The 15014-nt window shown below is 36.2% G+C and overlaps 1 protein-coding gene across 1 annotated transcript; it reads right to left on the reverse strand.

The window, feature by feature from the left end:
* Positions 1-8469: 8469 nt before the first annotated feature.
* Positions 8470-11445, reverse strand: LOC141609473 (uncharacterized). Its single transcript, XM_074428522.1, has 3 exons — positions 9597-11445; positions 9291-9506; positions 8470-8875 (listed from the first exon to the last, which is right to left on the reverse strand). Exons 1-3 carry the CDS (start codon positions 10542-10544, stop codon positions 8753-8755), a joined length of 1287 nt encoding a protein of 428 aa, XP_074284623.1. The 5' UTR covers positions 10545-11445; the 3' UTR covers positions 8470-8752.
* Positions 11446-15014: the final 3569 nt, after the last annotated feature.

Consider the following 15014-nt stretch of genomic DNA (forward strand, 5'->3'; position numbering starts at 1 on the left):
TAGCATCTATATATTCCAAAAGTCTTGCAATATCAACATTAGAAAAATTATTATGATGAAATTCTAGAACTGGGCTAGTAGCCGAAATTTGAGTCCATCTTCTCGACAAGACGCTAGTTCTATATGCCTCTTTCGTACCCAGATGAGAAATGATATGATGTATAATTAAATCTGGCAAATCTGAGAGCCTATCCCTAGAATTGAACTGCCCAGGTTTTGATTTCTTGGAATCAGGTATCATTTTCACTCAGGAATTTCGTCGAACAGATGGTGTGCACACCCTAAATCTGAAAACATGGGATGAAATTATTTAGAATTGAACTGCCCAGGTTTTGATTTCTTGCAATCGGGTATTATTTTCTCTGAGGAATTTCGTCGAACAGGTAGACTGCACTCTGTAAATGTAAGACTTCTAACTAAACAACAATTCTCGTATAAAACCGTTCTACACGAGTTTTGTGGGGAGGTAAAGGGGATGAAGTTTTTGAATGAAGTTGTGGAAATTTTAAATTAAATTTTCATTTCGAAAGAAAAGAATTGAGTTTGAGAACTGGGAAATGCTCAACTTGTATTTAACTCAATTTCAACCAACATACTCCGTAATAAATTTGGATTTTCGGAAAATAAAAAAATAAATAAAACTAATTGTCGAGTGTCGCCAAATGGTGGCTCCAATTTCGGTCCAATAAGTCTCGTCTTAAGATTAAAACATGCTTTATAGTATACCACATTACCAGGAGAAAAAGGAATACGTATTGGATGTATTATCTCATATCCTTCCAATTTTTGAGTTTATATGTATTTTTTGAGATTTAAAATTTATAAGTTCTATAATAATTTTTTGATGGCAAATCTCAAAATTAATTAAATTTATAAGTATAGTTTTTGAGCAATGTTGTATTTTTTTCGCTTAATGTTTTAATGGATGAGCTCAAAAGCTTTATACTAAAAATTTATATTTTTTTAAATAAAACTCAAAAAATTTATCATAAAACTCAGAAAGTACAAAATTTGATGTACTACCTCTAATGTATAATCTATATACTGACATTACCACCTACATAGATAAGACAAGTGGTATGTTATTTGACATGTCTTAAAGTTTAAAACGGATATACCAATCTTAAATGATAATTTGTAAACTCGGTATCACTTGGTGTCGCTCTAAAATTGGCCGTAGATAGTAAAAACTTAGCTCACAACAACATTTCACCACCACCAAAGTTGGCTGGTGTGAGTGGTAAGGGCTCTTATCACTTAACCAAGTGGTCAGAGGTTCGATTCCGCACTCTTGCGAATGAAAAAGCCAAACTTGCGAGGGGTCAACCCATTAAATTGCCTTCAGTACCCCGAAGGAGATTGCCCCAACCCTAGGGTATAGTCCTGGTCAACACCAAAAAAAAAAAAAAAAACAGATTACCACAATTGTCGGTAGGAGATAGTCCTGATCAACACCACAAAAAACAAACATAACATAAAAAACATTCGTAATTTATTTTCGCTATACATTTTTTTTACTCATTACGATTTTTTTTGCGCAATATTTTCCATTTACCTACCCTTATGTTACTAACACTGGATTGTGATTTTGCATCGCATCTTCCCCCTTGCCTTTTGCTTGATTCTCCTCGTGCCGCATTTAAGCTCCAAGTTACCTCCTTTCATATTAGAAATCGTGTTTTTGTTGTTCTTAAGAAAGAAGATACATGCTGGCGACGGTAGATTAGCCATCTCCACAATACGGAGTCAAGTTGTCGCAGTCTTCCACTTTGCTCACCGTCGGAAGCCCACAACGATGATCAAACTTGTGATTGTTGTTCGTCTTGAATCAGTGGCTGACATTGATGTACTGTTTAACTTTTTTTTTTTTTTTTTTAATTTATTTTCAATGTAGTACACAACGGGACATGAATTAGGTGAGAAAAAAATGAGGGGTAATTTGGGAAAAAGTGTAATGTGTTGAGTAAAATGCATACTGCGAAAATCTACACACAAAACATTTCACCACCGATTTATTAATTTTTTAGTAGGTCTCATGAGAGACCATTTCCTACTAATTTAGTGGGAGACATAATAGGGAAAAAGAAATTCAAAGGTGGTCCTCGCACACATCATGTGAGAGGTCTCTCAATAATGAGAGACCGTCTCTCTGGAGTTATTGGTCATTTATAATTAATCCGTGACTATGAAATGATATTTTAGTACTCCGGCTTCTTCGCAATGATCTTCTACATTTGTTTTCTGCAATTTTCAATGCGGTACTTTAACCATAACTTTTAGTATTTATATACCGTATTTTTATGTTCGGTTGAATTCGAACATGTGACCTATTTATCAGGTTATCACTTTCTAAGCCTCTAGGCTAATACGAGTTCAGTTTTTGTGAGCTCGTGTATTGTCTCAACTAAGCTAGTAGTTTTTTTTTTTTTTTTTTTTTTTTTTTTTTTTTTTTTTTTTTTTTTTTTTCGGGGGCATCAACTAAGCTGGTCGACATTTAGAAATACGTATTTTAATTTTTTAAGGGCGGAAAAATACAAATCGAGGTATGGACTATGGATAACGTTTTGGCTTTCTCTCCTTAGAGAAATGCTTTAAATTTTTATAACCGATTTAGAATTTGGATATTTTATACGAAGTATATGTCATATGGTATCACAAGAAATCAAGAAAATTAAGACCGATTTGTGAAGGGTTCAAAGATAAAGGTCACTGCATTTTGATGCTGTTTGGGCAAAACTTGGGAAGATACTCCGGTTTGCAGGACGACATGGGTCCTTAAAGCATCAACTAAAGCTGAAACAAAGATTAAGTCTTTCATTGTGATTCAGTCAATTTAACAATCCAACTGAATGATGTCCTATTGAAATACAGTAATGGAGGTAAATAACACGCTGCATCACAGATTCACATTCAATGTCGAAACCAGTACCCCATACACGGTACCTGATTAGACTGATCGAGTAACACGATTTTCAACATTGGTTCATACTACGGACCAACAGAAAAAAACAATTAACAGATTTTTTTTTTGTTTTAACAAACCAATGAAAACAATTATATAGGCAATCGCTCTTAATAAACACACACAGACGTTAATTTGGGCGTTTACCAGATTAAGAATATTTCCGGTATCAAAAGAAATCAAGAAAACCGAACCATATAGATACAGTTAGAAAAACTGCCTGGTATGTCCTAAGGCACCAATAAGCTATGAAATCAACGTTCTGTCGGCCTGTCAAATGATTGTCAATGTCGTACTGCATGAAATCAATAATGTTCTTCACCAATACAGTTTCATCTGTACGTCGAGGGAATCAAAGCCACTAGTAGTCTCTTCAACTTCAATCCGTTTCAAAGGATGTCTCAAACAATTGACCATCTCCACCAGGTTAGTCAGCAAAGGCTGCAAAACAACACTTTAATAAGAGAGATAGATCTGAAAACACTACTCATCATCATAGAACCCGTTACCAAGCATAATAAGCCCAAATTTCCTTTGCTGATCCATCGATCTTTAATCAACTCAAGTTATAATTAAGTTAATTTGTAACCCCATTTCAGCCCCAAATTCGACTGAAAGTAACACAAGGCAGAAACATGACCATACCTCAACTGCCACTTTACGATAGGCAGACTGAACTCGTAAAGAAATTATAGGAGGGTGGCAAGTCCAGAATAAACCGTTTAAAAAGGCTGAAAGCGATGAACTTGATAGTTTCCAATATGAGTACATGTTTATCTTCAGCTCTCCGATATCACAAGGGGGTCCAAGTTCAGCATTTTCGCTTTTTTCTTCGTCAAATTTGATATCTTCATCTTCATCTTCATCACCATCACCATCACCATCACCATCACCATCACCACCATCACCATCACCATCATCACCACCATCACCACCACCTTCAACTTCACCTTCACCTTCACCTTCACCATCACCATCACCTTCACCATCACCTTCACCTTCACCTTCACCTTCACCATCACCTTCACCTTCACCTTCACCATCACCTTCACCATCACCATCACCATCACCACCACCACCACCACCACCACCACCACCACCACCACCACCACCACCACCACCACCACCACCACCACCACCACCATCATCATCATGAGCATCATCATCATAATCATAATCATAATCATAATCATACTTCAAGAACACAATCATAAGAATTGTTAGCAAAGCTAAAGAAAACATAAACTCATAGTCTAAACAACTATAAATATGCAGCTCATTTACGATACCTGAGATGATCTGCCGAGGAACAAGATTTTCAAAACATTGCAACTATTTAGTCCTTTCAAGAGCTTCTTCAATTTGATAAATCCGTCAGTATCAAAATACCAAGCGTATGTGTGGATATGGATGTTACAATTGGCTTGACTATGAATGGTGATAGATAAGGACGGTTCTGTGTCGCCATGAAATTTGAACTTCTTTAAATTTGGAGCATCAATCACAACATTTAACAAATTGTCGCAATCATAAAAAGCAATATGTTTTAGTTGGGTATGCGATATTTCTATATTCGTCAGCATGTGACAGCGCATAAACTCCGATTTCTCTAGCGAGGTGAGTTCCGGTAGTAGTTTAGCAAGATCCTCTCCTGTAATAGAAAGACCACTTACACGCACATGCCTCAAATTTCTCAATAAACCACGATTTGCGATAATCGGCCAAGGGTTGTTCACGCTATCGGTATCGTACTTGAAAGTCGTAAGACTAGAAGTCTCGAGAATGACTTTCCCGCCGTCCTCAATATAGAGATCCTCCAGTTTACTATGACATGGAATCACCAAATTTTTGAAGCTAGGGTAAAATGAGAGAACCAATTCTTTCAGGTTCGGACATGAACTAACAATATGAGCTAGCATACGCTCCTCTAAAACGACACCATAATGTAAAAACAAAATCTCGAGAGACACAAGATCCAAAGCTTCATAGTACGGTATTTCGACATTATCACAATCAAGATCTCTTAACGACTTAGCACAAAATAGAAAACTGGGTAATTTGTAGTTAGCTGGACCTTTAAGGAAAATTTCCGTAACTTGGTTACGCACGGCTATCTCAAGCCACTCATCAACTTTGGAAGGCAACAGTAAGTCATTAGGCGGAAGTGCAAGTATGAACTTCGTTATACGGAGGTTTTCTTTTGAAAATTTTTGCATTCGAGTATCTATATATTCCAAAAGTCTTGGAAGCGTTTCCATAGGAAACTTATAATAATGATGAAAATCGAGAATTGGATTTGTAGCGAAGACTTGATTCCATCTTTTCGACAAGACGCTAGTTCTATACGCCTCTTTCGTATCCAAATAAGAAATTATATGATGTATGATAAAATCCGGTAAATCTGAGAGCCTATCCGTAGAATTAAACTCCCCAGGTTTTGGGTTATTGCAATCGAGCGTCATTTTTTCCGAGGAATTCCGTCGAAACAGGTTATAAAACTTCTATCTAAAATTGATTGAATGTGTGTGTATTTCATTAATGAATAATAAAGAGGCACATATATAGTAGAATAAATTAGGGTTGAGTAAAAAAATACGATTTTGTTATTATATTAGTAGAGCCAATACAATAACCGAAAGATAGAAGAACTCTAGAAAAAGGAAAGTGTACAAATTAAAATAGGAAATTGAATTGGTAATAAAAATATCTATAACCAAGATATGGAAGCACATCAGATATGGAAACTAGCTAATTTTGATCTCACCCGAGCTTGATAAAAAAAAGTAAACTCATAATAAAGCTTGCTAAACTAACAAAACGAAAACATGACCTGTTGTATAAATTTGAATGCAGAGACAGGCAGCTGAATGTACGATTAGACGATTAATGCAATAAAGGAGCAAGGATAATACGCAGTCCTGCCCTTTTTAAAGCACAACGATGTGTGTTCGGCTGACACATGACGGAAATTAGCAGTACTGAACCCACTGGTAATTCATAACTTAAGAAGCGGAAATAATAGAATGAAAAACTTTGCTTTACTAGAAATAAACAACGATTTACTCCCAATTCTACTGAAAATGAGAGAAATAAAAAACATGGCCATACCTCGATTGTCAAGCTATAAGATCTTAAATAATGAACTCGTAAAGCTGAAAGAGAGGATTCCGGGAGTATATAAGATGAGAGATAAGGACGAGTCTAGTTCGCCATTCAATTTGAACTTTCTCAAACTTGGAGCATCAATCAAAACATCGCACAAACTGCAGCAATCATTGAAGCGAATATGCTTTTTCTGAGTACTTGATAGTATGATACTCGTCAGCTTGTGACAGCCCCAAAACACCAAATTCTCTAGCGAGGTGAGTTCAGGTCGTAGTTCAGCAAAAGTCTCGTATGTGATATCAACAGTAGCGATGTTTATAAACCTCAAATTTCTCAACGAACCACCCTTTGATGTAATCGGCCAAGGGCTATCGCGATTAGAATGCTTGAGTATGTAACAAAACACCTTAAGACTACAAGTTTCGAGAATGACTTTCCCATCTGTAGGCAAAGTTTCAGATATGTTGCGCAACTCCAGCTTACTAGTAGTTACTACACTGAGGAATCACAATACTTTTGAAGCCAGAGCAATCTGACAGCCGCAAATCTTTCAGTAACAGGCCAGACTTAACAATGTGACACAACATACGCTCCTCGATAACGACAGCACTTAATTCCAAAGACTTGAGAGATGCAAGATCAAAGGATTCATAGTAAGGTATCTCGACCTTTGTACATTCAAGAATCCTTAACGACCTAGCGGCTAGCAGAACACAAAATTTGGGGTAATTTGTAATCAGCAACACTAGTCAGAACAAATTTCTCAACTTGGTTTCGTGCTGCTATTCCAAACCATTCATCGACTTTGCAAGCCAAATCTATGCAACTTCTTGGAAATGCAAGTGTGATCGTCTTTATACGCAGGTTTTCTTCAGAGTATTTTTGCATTCTGGTAATGCTTCAGTAGTTGCGTAAGAAAAACCATAATGATTAAACTCCAGAACTGGGTTAGTAGCTGAGATTTGAGTCCATCTTTTGGACAAGACGCTAGTTCTATACGCCTCTTTGGTACCCAGATAAGAAATGATATGATGTATGATAAAATCCGGTAAATTCAATAACCTATCCTTAGAATTGAACTGCCCAGTCTTTAATTTCTTGGAATCAGGTAACATTTTCAGTGAGGAATTAGGTCGAACAGATGGTGTGCACACACTAACTTTAGAAAGAAAATAGCAGAAACAAATTAAAGGTAATTGAAGCTTACCTGAATAAACCTTCTGTCCAGGAGTAAATAAAGATCAGAGGCAATGAAATGTGAGAGTAGAATGGACACAAATAATTGCTCTTTGTTAAAGTTAACAGGACGAGAATCAGAGGGAAAGTTTTCTCGTGTATTACTTAATCAACAATGAAGATTTCAAACTCCTAGCTTAATAAAAATTGCGGGGAGATAACTCGCGTACTCCTAAATTTTTTCGTTTTCTAGCGTCTAGCTATAGTTTTTCACAAAAAAAAAAACTTTGTCCGACAATAAATCTCTGTTACGAGTTTAGAAAATGGTAATTTTTTTTTTCAACCAATTATCAGCGGGGTCGGGCCAATTCGGGACGAGTCATTTAGGGTTTCTAAAATATTCGGGTCGGGTCATTTCGGGTATACGGGTCTGTTTCGGATTTGTTGGTCGGGTTATTTCGGATTGGATCATTTCAAGTCGGGTCATTTTCGGGTCAATGATTACGAAGTAAAAAGGCATTTCAAGTCTTTTGGGTCCAATTAAAGTTATGTTTTGTCGGGTCATTTTCGGGTTGGATAGTTTCGGATTGGGTCATTTCGAGTCGGGTTAATATAGGTCTATGAAAGCTCGGGTCATTTTCGAGTCGGGTCGGGTTAATTCAGGCTTCGAGTGTCATTCGGGTGCGGCACTTCCATTCTATTTCGGGTCAGCCTTTTCGGATCAGATCAATCGGGTCAGGTTGATTTTGCCAGGTGGTCGAACTTTTGTAACGAATAAACTTTAACCGATCATAATTCCCGACTACGAGTTGAGACGTCGGTGAATTCTTTTTCAAACTTTGACCGATCAATTTGAAAAAAATGTTTATCTTATTCTGAACTTGTAGGCAAGAGTTATTAAAGTTCAAATTTTTTTTTGCAAGAAAAAAAGGTACATCTTAGAAACGGAAAAAGTTGAAGGGTACAATAGAAAATATCCCATAAAATAAAAATTAGAATGGACACCTATATCAGTTAAGAGATTAAGATGTTTCTAATACTCCTTAAAGCACCAACTAAAGCGGTTCGTAGCAAATCTAGTTTAAAGAAAGATGAAGTCTTTCATCATGATTCAGTCAATCTAACAATCCGACTGTACAGCTGTCAAAAAAAAAATATAATAATGGAGGTACAAATAGGCAGAAAGAGGATAACACATTCACAAAGCAACAACAGCGGCAATCATAAGTGAACTTATCGGAGTGAAAGTTTATCAAACTATCATAGACCCATTAACAATAATTAGTTTCAGACGAGTGACAAAACGATAAATAATTTGACAAATAACCTTAAAAAATAATAATTAACAAATCAAACAGCCTGCTGTAGTGGCTAGTGCTATGCCCAAAAAGCCTTCCAAACTGTGTCTAGAATAGCAATATCCTGGTCGAAACAACGTTTCGTCAGCATGTCAATGTCGTGCTACATGAAACTTGCAGCGCAGCGCCATCAACTCGAGACTATAATTCTTCACCAACACAGTCTCAATTGTACGTCGAGGTACTGAGAGTCATTATTAGTCTCTTCAACTTCAATCCGTTTCAAAGGATGTTCCAAACATTTGACCATATCCGCCAGCTTATTCAGCAAAGGCTGCAAAACAACAACAGTGAGTTCAATAACAGAGATAGAGTCGAATACACAGTTTATTGTAAAACCGGTTACCAAGCATATATATTGACCCAAATTTCCTTCGCTGATCAATGTCTAACAAACACAAATTAGAAGTTAGTTTGTGACGTTTCTGAAGGCGGAATCTTACAATGGTACTGTGTGAACTTATAAATGTTCCGACATTGGTTTATTAACCTTGTAACGAAAGGATACACATTAAGAAGGGACGGACTAACAGAACTACTCCCATGACCATCCGTTCTCTACCAAATCTCCATCAAAACAAAGAATCTGTGTTTGATGAGTCCTCGAGACTCACTCGTTACCATTTGCATAAAGGAAAACCAGCCCTTAATTCGACTGAAAGTAACACATAGCAAAAACATCAACATACCTCAACTTTCAATTTATGATGGTCAGACTCAACTCGCAAAGAAATTATAGTAGGGCGGCAAGTCCAGAATAAACCATTTAAAAAAGCTGAAAGCGAGGAGCTTGAGAAATCGCAATATGACAGGTTTAACTTCAGCTCTCCGATATCACAAGGGGGTCCAAGTTCAGCATTTCTGCTTTCTTCTTCATCGTTATCATCATCATCATCATCATCATACTACAAGAACACAATCTCTGTTAGCAAAGTTAATTAAAACATAAACTCATAGTCTAATCTAAACAATTATATGCAGCTCATTTGCAATACCTCAGATGATTCATCGCATTCGTCGTCAAACAAGAAGAGTTTCAAAACATTGCAGCTGTTTAGTCCTTTCAAGAGCTTCTTCAATATGAAAAATCCGTCAGTATCAAAATAGCGAGCCATTGTATGGACATGGATGGTACAACTGGCTTGACTATGAATGGTGATAGATAAGGGCGGTTCTATTTCGCCATGAAATTTGAACTTATTCAAATTTGGAGCATCAATCACAACATTTAACAAATTGTCGCAATCATATAAGCAAATTTGTTTTAGTTGTGTATGCGATATTTTGAAACTCGACGGGATCTGACAACCAATAAACTCCAATTTCTCTAGCGAGGTGAGTTCCTCCTGTAGTAGTTTAGCAAGATCCTCACCTGTAATAGAAAGACAAGTTACAAGCAGATGCCTCAAATTTCTCAATAAACCATGATTTGAGATAATCGGCCAAGGGTTCTCGTCCTGGATATTGTACTTAAATGACCTAAGACTAGAAGTCTCGAGAATGACTCCCCCGTCTAGAGGTACGTCTCCCTCAATATAGAGATACTCCAGTTTGCTATGACGCGGAATCACTAATTTTTTCAAGCCAGGGCAAAATGAGATACACAAGTCTTTCAGGTTCAGACAGGAACTAACAATATGAAATAGCATACGCTCCTCTACTACGACATCACCTAAAACCAAAGACTCGAGAGACACGAGATCCACATCTTCATAGTAGGGTATCTCGACATTAGAAAAATGAAGGTCTCTTAACGAGTTAGCACAAAACAGAAAACGGGGTAATTTGTAATCGGCAGGACCTTCAAGATTAATTTCCGCAACTTGGTTACGCACAGCTATCTCAAGCCACTCATCAACTTTGCAACCCAACGGTAAATCAGTAGCCGGAAGATCAAGTCTTAACGTCGTTATAGGCAGGTTTTCTTTCGAATATCTTTGCATTCTAGCATCTATATATTCAACTGTAAATTTATGACGATAAAAATCCAGATTTGGGTTAAATAACGCAGACTTGATTCCATCTTTTCGACAAGACGCTAGTTCTATATGCCTCTTTCGTATCCAGATAAGAAACAATACGACGTCTAATAGAATCCGGTAAATCTGAGATTCTATCCGTAGAATTAAACTGCCCGTTTTTCGGGTTATTGCAATCCTTCATCATATCCTCCAAGGAATTTCGTCGAACAGTTTGAAGAAGTTGATTGAATGTGTGTATTCAAAAAAAGAGGCACATATATATATAGTGGGGTCAATTAGGGTTGGTTTTGTTATATGGTAAAGCCAACACAATAACCTAAGGATACAAGAAGTCTAAAAAAAGGAAAGTGTACAAATTACAATTAAAATAGGAAAGTGAATTGGAAATAATATCTAAAAACAAGATATGGAAACCAGCTGATTTCGATCTCATCCGAGACTGAAAAAGGTAAATTTGTTATAAAGCTTGGGAGTTTAAACCAAACCAAGTCAATTTCAAAAATTACTTTCGCTTGATCTTGGAGGACAACAATTTAATCACGAAGATGATATGAGACGTAGAAATTTATAAATTTAAATATGATAGGAGACGTAGAAATTTATAAATTGAATCACGAATATAATTATGCCTTGGAAACAAAGACTGAAAGTAACACAGAAAAGCAAAAACATGATGAGCATACCTCAACTGTCAAATTATGGCGGCCAAAATCAACTCGCAAAGAAATTATATCAGAGTGGCAAGTCGAGAATAAACCATTTACCAAAGCTGAAAGCGAGGAAATTGAGAAGTCTCAGTACAACAGGTTTAACTTCAGTAACAGATGACAGGAACTAACCATATGAAACAGCATACGCTCGTCTACAACGACATCACTTAAACCCAAATACTCGAGAGAGACAAGATCCACGGCTTCATAGTAGGGTATCTTAACTTTAGAACAATCAAGACGTCTTAACGACTTAGCAGAAAACAGAATTTGTGGCACTTTGTAGTTACTGTTAGCAGGTTTTCTTTCGAGTAGTTGGGAAATCAAATTTTGCAAGTCAATTCTAAATCAGTAGTTGGGAATTTTGCATTCTAGCATCTATATATTCCAAAAGTCTTGCAATATCAACATTAGAAAAATTATTATGATGAAATTCTAGAACTGGGCTAGTAGCCGAAATTTGAGTCCATCTTCTCGACAAGACGCTAGTTCTATATGCCTCTTTCGTACCCAGATGAGAAATGATATGATGTATAATTAAATCTGGCAAATCTGAGAGCCTATCCCTAGAATTGAACTGCCCAGGTTTTGATTTCTTGGAATCAGGTATCATTTTCACTCAGGAATTTCGTCGAACAGATGGTGTGCACACCCTAAATCTGAAAACATGGGATGAAATTATTTAGAATTGAACTGCCCAGGTTTTGATTTCTTGCAATCGGGTATTATTTTCTCTGAGGAATTTCGTCGAACAGGTAGACTGCACTCTGTAAATGTAAGACTTCTAACTAAACAACAATTCTCGTATAAAACCGTTCTACACGAGTTTTGTGGGGAGGTAAAGGGGATGAAGTTTTTGAATGAAGTTGTGGAAATTTTAAATTAAATTTTCATTTCGAAAGAAAAGAATTGAGTTTGAGAACTGGGAAATGCTCAACTTGTATTTAACTCAATTTCAACCAACATACTCCGTAATAAATTTGGATTTTCGGAAAATAAAAAAATAAATAAAACTAATTGTCGAGTGTCGCCAAATGGTGGCTCCAATTTCGGTCCAATAAGTCTCGTCTTAAGATTAAAACATGCTTTATAGTATACCACATTACCAGGAGAAAAAGGAATACGTATTGGATGTATTATCTCATATCCTTCCAATTTTTTGAGTTTATATGTATTTTTTTGAGCATTTAAAATTTATAAGTTCTATAATAATTTTTTGATGGCAAATCTCAAAATTAATTAAATTTATAAGTATAGTTTTTGAGCAATGTTGTATTTTTTTCGCTTAATGTTTTAATGGATGAGCTCAAAAGCTTTATACTAAAAATTTATATTTTTTTAAATAAAACTCAAAAAATTTATCATAAAACTCAGAAAGTACAAAATTTGATGTACTACCTCTAATGTATAATCTATATACTGACATTACCACCTACATAGATAAGACAAGTGGTATGTTATTTGACATGTCTTAAAGTTTAAAACGGATATACCAATCTTAAATGATAATTTGTAAACTCGGTATCACTTGGTGTCGCTCTAAAATTGGCCGTAGATAGTAAAAACTTAGCTCACAACAACATTTCACCACCACCAAAGTTGGCTGGTGTGAGTGGTAAGGGCTCTTATCACTTAACCAAGTGGTCAGAGGTTCGATTCCGCACTCTTGCGAATGAAAAAGCCAAACTTGCGAGGGGTCAACCCATTAAATTGCCTTCAGTACCCCGAAGGAGATTGCCCCAACCCTAGGGTATAGTCCTGGTCAACACCAAAAAAAAAAAAAAAAACAGATTACCACAATTGTCGGTAGGAGATAGTCCTGATCAACACCACAAAAAACAAACATAACATAAAAAACATTCGTAATTTATTTTCGCTATACATTTTTTTTACTCATTACAGTACTTTTTGCGCAATATTTTCCATTTACCTACCCTTATGTTACTAACACTGGATTGTGATTTTGCATCGCATCTTCCCCCTTGCCTTTTGCTTGATTCTCCTCGTGCCAGACGAAGCTCCAAGTTACCTCCTTTCATATTAGAAATCGTGTTTTTGTTGTTCTTAAGAAAGAAGATACATGCTGGCGACGGTAGATTAGCCATCTCCACAATACGGAGTCAAGTTGTCGCAGTCTTCCACTTTGCTCACCGTCGGAAGCCCACAACGATGATCAAACTTGTGATTGTTGTTCGTCTTGAATCGATGGGCGACATTGATGTCTTTGTTTAACTTTTTTTTTTTTTTTTTTTTTTTTAATTTATTTTCAATGTAGTACACAACGGGACATGAATTAGGTGAGAAAAAAATGAGGGGTAATTTGGGAAAAAGTGTAATGTGTTGAGTAAAATGCATACTGCGAAAATCTACACACAAAACATTTCACCACCGATTTATTAATTTTTTAGTAGGTCTCATGAGAGACCATTTCCTACTAATTTAGTGGGAGACATAATAGGGAAAAAAGAAATTCAGTGGTCCCTCGCACCATCATGTGAGAGGTCTCTCAATAATGAGAGACCGTCTCTCTGGAGTTATTGGTCATTTATAATTAATCCGTGACTATGAAATGATATTTTAGTACTCCGGCTTCTTCGCAATGATCTTCTACATTTGTTTTCTGCAATTTTCAATGCGGTACTTTAACCATAACTTTTAGTATTTATATACCGTATTTTTATGTTCGGTTGAATTCGAACATGTGACCTATTTATCAGGTTATCACTTTCTAAGCCTCTAGGCTAATACGAGTTCAGTTTTTGTGAGCTCGTGTATTGTCTCAACTAAGCTAGTAGTTTTTTTTTTTTTTTTTTTTTTTTTTTTTTTTTTTTTTTTTTTTTTTTTTCGGGGGCATCAACTAAGCTGGTCGACATTTAGAAATACGTATTTTAATTTTTTAAGGGCGGAAAAATACAAATCGAGGTATGGACTATGGATAACGTTTTGGCTTTCTCTCCTTAGAGAAATGCTTTAAATTTTTATAACCGATTTAGAATTTGGATATTTTATACGAAGTATATGTCATATGGTATCACAAGAAATCAAGAAAATTAAGACCGATTTGTGAAGGGTTCAAAGATAAAGGTCACTGCATTTTGATGCTGTTTGGGCAAAACTTGGGAAGATACTCCGGTTTGCAGGACGACATGGGTCCTTAAAGCATCAACTAAAGCTGAAACAAAGATTAAGTCTTTCATTGTGATTCAGTCAATTTAACAATCCAACTGAATGATGTCCTATTGAAATACAGTAATGGAGGTAAATAACACGCTGCATCACAGATTCACATTCAATGTCGAAACCAGTACCCCATACACGGTACCTGATTAGACTGATCGAGTAACACGATTTTCAACATTGGTTCATACTACGGACCAACAGAAAAAAACAATTAATAGATTTTTTTTTTGTTTTAACAAACCAATGAAAACAATTATATAGGCAATCGCTCTTAATAAACACACACAGACGTTAATTTGGGCGTTTACCAGATTAAGAATATTTCCGGTATCAAAAGAAATCAAGAAAACCGAACCATATAGATACAATTAGAAAAAGCGCCGGTATGTCCTAAGGCACCAATAAGCTATGAAATCAACGTTCTGTCGGCCTGTCAAATGATTGTCAATGTCGTACTGCATGAAATCAATAATGTTCTTCACCAATACAGTTTCATCTGTACGTCGAGGGAATCAAAGCCACTAGTAGTCTCTTCAACTTC

Source organism: Silene latifolia, chromosome 10 (assembly GCF_048544455.1).
Source record: "Silene latifolia isolate original U9 population chromosome 10, ASM4854445v1, whole genome shotgun sequence".
Lineage (NCBI taxonomy): Eukaryota > Viridiplantae > Streptophyta > Magnoliopsida > Caryophyllales > Caryophyllaceae > Silene > Silene latifolia.